Below are 7,850 nucleotides of genomic sequence, written 5' to 3'. Positions count from 1 at the left end.
TAAACTGCTCTTTTGGCTGATAATGAAACACCAAACTCTTGTTGACATACTTTGTAGGGGACGGTCTGCAAGGAGTTTGAGCCTCTTTGTCCCACAGGGGTTTAATGGAAACACCACAATAATGTGAAAGTTTTAGTTTATGTATATGTTATATATCATAAGATGCACAAGCTGTCACCTTTGTCAATCTTTCAACCTACTGTAACTGCCATAGAAAATCCTGATGCTGTGCTTTGAGCGTCTGTCTGCTCAGGTGCACTGATCTTTCATGCATGATGAGTCAAATGAACAGCCATAGATGGAAAGCCAAAGGGTGAGTGTGTTCATATGTGCATTTACAATATTGTGTGTGTGAAGTAGCTACATTAGAAAAGCATCACCCACTGTCACTCACACGACTTATTGAACTGTGGCAGCCGTTGACCACACCACACGTGTCTTGCTCTGCCTGCAGGAAGGCAGCAGAGAGAGTGAAAGGGCAGGAAGATGGTGGAGAGATCAAACCTTTAGTGAGAATCTCGACCACAAATGAATCTCCTCCTGTCGTGGGGGGAGAAAAGTCAAGAGGAGCTGAAATGACGCACATTCTTCTGAACCTGATCAGTATTGTTTAATGCTCTGCCACGTCTGCAAGAGCCTCAAGAGATTGTTAGATTTCATTTTCGCATCATCATGATGTTCTGAGGCCATTACTCTAATCTCTTATTAGATTTCATGGTAAGACTCTTTTTTTTTGTTTTTTTAAAAAAAAAAAAAAAAGGAGAAAAAAAAAGTGATAAAACTGCAAATCATCTGTCAGATTATCTGTGCCGCTTTCAACATCCAAACAAGAATGAAAAAAGTGCAACTGACTCATTTTGTCATGGATGATCTGGACTTTAACTTATAGAATACTCATAGAACAGTAGTGCCAAACAAATACTTGAAAGCCTTTATTGCACAGCGTCTCTGAATGCGAACAGATACATTCCTAGAACAACATACCTTTATTTCACATAATGCTGGCAAATAATCAGAATTAATTCTGTGCCTCTGAAGGCCAGACTCGATCACTCAAAGCAGCAAATTAGTCTCTATAGACATGAGGTGGCAAACCATTTCACACATGAACATAACATACTGTAGATAGAGATTTAATGTAGCAGCAAACAGACCCACACGCACAGTAAAACAGGGGGATGTTTGTTCAGTAAAATTGAACTTATCATCAGTGTTCAGCTCTGCTGGGTAAATATCAGCTACAGTTTCTTTGTTTGACGCTGATATTGTACGAATCTTTTCTCAGTGCCTGGTACAACAAGCAGACTTCTGACTGCTTTTTTTTTTCGGCTGCATGAGTGTGCCTTTTCTAAATAAATAAGATAACCATACAGGGCAGCAGCAAGCAGTCTATCACCATAATCAAAATACATGTTATTATTTCTCAGAATACATAGACATTTTGTAGATCTATGAGTTTTGAAAATAAAACTACATTATTTGTACACAGAACGAAAAATGGATCCTGGGTCATTTAGCCATTTTTTATATATATATTTTCTGCTTACTTACATTAATCCGTCAGTCGTGGCATAATATACTGTACCATCCAAATAGGAATCCATAGAGAATAATAACAACCGAGTACTGAATGTTCTCTGGCACAACATAGCACATACGCTGGTTAAAAGGAGCTTATATGACATGTTCAAGTGGTTCTGTGATTTCACCATAAAGTGAAAGAGTGATGGGTGGGTCATTTCCACCCATCACTCTGCAAAAATGACTGTTCTCACAAGTAAGCAAGCTTCATCTTCAATATTGTTTTCCATTGCTTTAAAATTCTTAATTTTAGGTCTTGGAAATTGGTTTTATTCAATGAAAATTATGTGAACTGTAATTATTTAACTCTTTAACTTTTTTTTTGTTTTAAAATCTCCACTGTGGGGAAAAAGCATGACTGAAAATGTATGGTTGTTTCACTGCATGCACAACTTATTGTATAGAATGGCTCATTATGAGTCTCAAAATGTTATTTATAGCATTCTTAGTAGTCGATATTCTCAGACATGTATGTTTAGAGCTTTATATCCAAAAATAAATCAATCTGATTGGAAATTGGAGGAACAGTTGATCATGACCCGCAGCATCTGAAGCGCACAAGTTTATGGAAAGCTTTCTTGAAGTCCTCGTTTGACATGGTGTATATAATCGGATTGATGAGGGAGTTCAGGTATCCCAGCCAGGTGAAAAAGTCAAATAACTCAGGGTTAAAACATGTGTCACATATGGCCACCACCAGTGTGTAAATGAAAAACGGCAGCCAGCAAACGATGTAAGCGCCGAGGATTATCCCCAAAGTCTTTGTTGCTTTTCTCTCTCTGGCTGCTGAAATCCGCTTTTTCTCTAAAAGCGCGTCCGACACCGTCACTTTCACCTGGTTCTCGCTTGTTGAAGACGCGGTGTCGCTGGACGGAGTGTCGTGTCTCCCGCACTGCAGAGAGGTCGTGGACGCCACGGAACCGGGGGAGTTGGTGACCAGGTGCGCAGAGGTGAGTCTCTTCCCCACCTTCTTGGGGGACTGCTTCAGGATCCGTTTCCGAGCCTCGACGTAAATCCGTCCGTAGAGGACAATGAGCAGCAAGGTGGGGATGTAAAAAGCCCCAAAGGTAGAGTAGATGGTGTAGAAAATATGATCCGTGTTGACGCTGCAGCTGGTCAGCTCCTCCGCCTTCACCTGCCTCCAGAAGAGAGGAGGCAGGGAGATGGAGATGGCGATGACCCAGGCCGTGGCCACCATCCCGGCTGCACGTCCCGGCGTGCGCTTTTTGGAGTACTCCACCGCGTCCGTGATGGCCCAGTACCTATCCAAAGCAATTACGCACAGGTGGAGGATGGATGCGGTGCAACACGTAATGTCCGACGAGAGCCAGATGTCACACACTACTTGCCCCAGCGTCCAGGTGTGGATGACCGTGTACAGAACGCAGATGGGCATCACCAGGATAGACACCAGGAGGTCGGTAATGGCCAGAGAAGCGATCAGAAAGTTGGCAGGAGTTTGCAGTTTCTTCGACTGGGAGATTGTTGCAATGACAAATGCGTTAGATAAAGTGGTGGCCAGTGTGATAACAGAGAGAATCACCGCCAGGCTGATCTTATAGGCGAGAGACTCCGCGCTCTCATCCACAGTGGATGAAGCTGTAATAAAACTGTCATTTGTGGTGTTCACCAGCTGACTTGCCTCGACTTGACCGGAGCGCTCCATAACTTTTAGTCACTTCTTGTCGTATTTTATGTCACCCTCTGAATTGTCTGGCATTTAAGATGCCCCTTCTCTTGGTCAGCGCCGCCTTATCCGTGCCCTCTGGTCAGATTAAATGGCACACTCAGTCTGAAAATAACAATGGATTCATTTCTTCCTCATTTTCTCCTGCTACATCTGGTTTTAAGACGCAAATACCAAAATGTGGAAGCGTATATCCATTCCCAGCAGGAATTGAAACTTTTCCGTTTTTTAGCCATTAAAGAAAACTTCCTAACTGTACCTGCACACTACAAATAACACAGAAAAGATTGTGTGAATGAAGAGGAGTGCGTCCTGATGTCCCAACATCTAGGAAGATGCCACAGATAATCCGCATGTAGGGCACAAATTCTCCAGAGCTGTGTCTCCTCGGGCCCCCTGTGGCTGAATGTTAAACCAGCTCAAAGTCTCGGTTTTATACAGACACTGACATCAAACGAGCACCACTAATCACAGCCTTGTTTTTTTTTTTTTTTTTTTTCCTTTCTCTCGATGAAGGGTAGGCTATCTGCTGGGTCATAGTGCCCAGTGCTTCCGTTTGTCACACACCAGGCACCATTGGGTTATGGTTTGAAATTAGAAAAATTGATTTTTGTTACCACACAGGTGCCACTTTCTAATAAGTCACCCTCTATGATATATTTATGATATGGCTTTACTGATGTACTAATGATTCACAGGTCGTTTCTAAACCATTAGAAACGACATTAGAAGAACTCTGGCTGTTGACCTGAAGGCCATTGCATCTTGTACAGTTAATGTAAAGTCATAAGATAAAGAGTCAATAGGTTTACTAAAGGTACTAGGGTAAGTCCGGAAATTATAGAATGAGCAAGTAAAAAAAAAAAAAAAAAAACATAACCCTTTTCCTATGCAAGAATACAGTTAGCCAATTAAACACTTAAATAATACTTTGGCAGATGCTAATTACATCTGGGGTGAAATAGCCAATAGCGGCTATTTACACCAGGATGTACAGCATGGTCGTGATAAGCACCCAAGTGTCCATAACTGGCATTTTTAAATAACCCTAACCCTAAATTAACAGCACCTGGGCTAATCTAGCATTAGCTGAACTAGCTGCGCTAGTGTGTGCACATTGGCCCATTTGAATTAGAATTACACAAACAGCAAGAAAACAGCGTTGTTGAAAGGGTATATTTTGTGTTTAATGTATCCTACTTTTTACATTTGTACCCCACTTTGAGTCCTTCAGCTGTTGAGGCACAACAATGCACCCAACATATTGTTTATGATTCTTATGGAGCTGAGGGGCAGGGATGAAGGGGTCGCGTGTAAATAGCCAAATAGGTGCTGTGTGACTATTCTCACCCAGCTGCAAATTGACCCTCCATAATACTTTATAGCCGACTGGCTTGATGCAGTCAGCTTTGCGATGGTGTTAGTTCCACACTGATATTCTTGTTCTACCATTAGAATAAAATGAGCAACAAGGGGATTGAAACATTTTAATTGAAAATAATCACCTCAGGGAAAAGTAAAACCTCTGAATGAATTTATAATGGTAACATCTGTTGATACAGATTCCTTGATGAATTAATGCAACCATGATAACAGGCAGTTGATAGCCTATTGTATTTTGAAGGGCAATAAGTCTGAACCATAACCATGCACTTTTAAATATTAATGATCAGTTGAAACATTATTTTTACAGGAGGTCAGAGGTCAAACTTCTGAATTATGAGATAAAAAAAAAGACACATCAAGTGTGATGCCAAAGGAACATAAATGCCAGCAACAACCTGGCAACACAAATTTGTTCTTATTATTGGTTTATAACTGATCGAAGGACTTTGTAAATGATTGATAAAACCATTAGCTACAACTTTCAAATCCTCTATAATGGGTGCCCCACACCTAACATCATAGCATCATTTTAAATAGAGATGACACAATGATGTTTTGACATTTCATGGGTGGAAGATTTCGGATGAGGAGTTCACAGGCACTGAATCCTGCCACTCTTGTCACTTCTAGTGTGTGAAAACGTCCGTCAGTGACATTGACATTGAGTCGCTGCCAGTTACACATGAGGCTGTGAACCTCACTCTCACTCTCATTCAGTGCATGATGTGTCTTCTCAAGGTCACTCATTGCCTTCACTGAGGCTCCAGTGGGCCAGTCATCTCTTCAAGACCCTGATGATTTCTGTGGAATGATTTTCTTTTTTAGTCTGGTCAGGAAATATATAAATTATGCAATCAGTCTCTCAATCCCTTCCATATACACACACACACACACACAAACACACACCAGGGCAATCTTTTTCCATCTCAAGCGGCTGCAGCAATCATATAGCCCCTTCTACTTTTATTAATTTCCTCATCAGAAACTTTTAATTGGAATTGACTTGTCACTTGCATTGCGCTCAGTATTCGTCAGAGTCACACTTGCCTGTCTACAGCTGTTTTCTTCTCTTTCTCTTCTATTAACGGAGACGGAACAGCATTTGATCAAGTTTGCAAAAGTAAATGATGCAGATTGATAAAATTTCTTGTGAGTGGGAGACACTAGATATTTGCAGACTTTATATCAAGTCTTTTTGATGTTTCTGGTGGTGCTGAATAATAAACACCGTCATACATCGTGTCTTTCATTGCATCTTATTTTGGATGGCCATAGCCATATGAGTCACATGTGATCATATGGATCTGTTTGTTGGTCAGCAGGCTGTCCTTAGGTCAGTAGGTCATCATGCTCTTAAGGTCTTCCAGGCCACATGTTCAGATCACATGTGGCTCGCTGACAGGACAAAGCAAAAAGCCCAGGGCCCACGAATGAGATTGCAGCTAGTTCAAAAAAACAACTTCTGTGACTCATAATTTTGATCTCATGATGATAATGTATGAAACTGCTTTGAACCCACTTTTATTTACCGATTGTGATCACTGACTCAACAGTCAACACAAAGGCCGTAGAAACACATGAGTTGAAAATATTTGCACTTTAACAGAAAATGACTGAAATTAGCAGTACAATAACATTGCAAGTAAATCCTCATGTTCACAACAAGTAGGATCTAAGACAGAGTCTTGTTGCATGTGTAGTTGAGAATCAGGATTATGCTGCTTTCTCCTTTACCCAAAGACCAAACTAGTTAATTTCAGTCTTTACTTCCTCCTTGCTGGCAATGCCAAAGGAAAGTCAGGCCACGAGTTGCACCCCATCACCATGAGTGAAATTATATTACGCAATAGGACGAAGGAAGCTACACTATACAACACCATGAGTCTAATCCTGTCTGTAGCATTCAATCGACCATGATGCATCTGAAGTACAAAGTATTTATAACTTTTAAACAAGCTTATCTACTCCTTTCTAACACAAATACACACAAATGATGATATGCATCGTAGTTAAAGCAATCATTGCAACATTTAGTAATGACCATAACAGTGTTCTCAACAGTTAAATAACGTTTGTCATGAAAAAAACTTCAAACAAGCCCATAAACAAAAGTCAGACAGTTGAATTCCATTTAGAGTTTGATGTATCATGAAGGCATCCTGCAGAGGTGTAGATTAATGATGCACTCAAGAGCCTGACCAATAATGGATTTTTGGGGCTGATGCCGATAACAATAATAGGGAGTAAAAAAAAATTCCGATATCGATGCATCGGCTGATATACATACATACGTGTGTATATATATATATATATAGAACACTTGTTAAAAAGGTATGTAATGAAAGCAGAGTATATTTTACAGTTTAACAATAAACTTTATTGTCCAAAATGACATCAGTGCACTGAAACGGTAACCTTCACTGGGAATTAAATAAAATAAGTACAAAAATAAATAACTATAAATAAAAAAACATAAGAACATATATTATATATATTACATATATATATTTAACTTGAATGAAAATGAAGGATCAAATATACATAAAATGCTGCCTATATAACTTGACTTGACCTGAGCATTTCCACTGCGTCATTGCTTCTTAATAAAAGTATTCATATCAGCATATATCAGAGAACATATGCGCTGATACAGATAAATCTGTGATAGGCCAATATCAGCTGATAAAATCAGCCGACCGATAAATCAGTCAGGTTCTAATGCATTCACCTGATCTTATTGGAGTTTTAACACATAATGTATTGCAAGAAACAGGGAAAGGACTAATAAAGTGTCTCAAAGACATGTGCTGCTGGGCAGGGTGTTTCCACAGAAGGTTAGATGTAGTGTCGCTCCAGAGTAAGCAGGACCAAACTAATGCCTTATTTGGTTAATGTCAGTATCACTCCATTCATGTGAATTTCAATTAAGTTCAATTTTCCTGCACATAACCTTCAGTTTATACTGTCTTACATCTGCATTTATGCATAAGAACAGACATTTACAAGGTAAAGAAGTGATTCACATGTTAATCTATGGGAGATGTCTTGTCATTGTACTCTTCTAAGGAGAGTGAACTTTACAGAGCATGGTGATATCTCTTTTATTGACGCATACAATAAAATAAATCCATATGGCATACATAAATGCCTCTGACACCTGAAAATTACATCCCAGATAATTGCTTTTCATGCTAAT

The 7,850-nt window shown here is 39.8% G+C and overlaps 1 protein-coding gene across 1 annotated transcript; it reads right to left on the bottom strand.

The window, feature by feature from the left end:
• Window positions 1–919: 919 nt before the first annotated feature.
• Window positions 920–3,712, bottom strand: htr1b (5-hydroxytryptamine (serotonin) receptor 1B). Its single transcript, XM_056393625.1, has one exon. It carries the CDS (start codon window positions 3,245–3,247, stop codon window positions 2,114–2,116), a length of 1,134 nt encoding a protein of 377 aa, XP_056249600.1. The 5' UTR covers window positions 3,248–3,712; the 3' UTR covers window positions 920–2,113.
• Window positions 3,713–7,850: the final 4,138 nt, after the last annotated feature.

Source organism: Seriola aureovittata, chromosome 13 (genome assembly GCF_021018895.1).
Source record: "Seriola aureovittata isolate HTS-2021-v1 ecotype China chromosome 13, ASM2101889v1, whole genome shotgun sequence".
Taxonomy (NCBI): Eukaryota; Metazoa; Chordata; class Actinopteri; order Carangiformes; family Carangidae; genus Seriola; species Seriola aureovittata.
This window is presented reverse-complemented; position numbering and strand designations above follow the sequence as displayed.

What these genes read in the sequence shown, in the direction of transcription:
- htr1b (XM_056393625.1), bottom strand. Translation starts at nt 3,247, where the DNA reads ATGGAGCGCTCCGGTCAAGTCGAGGCAAGTCAGCTGGTGAACACCACA.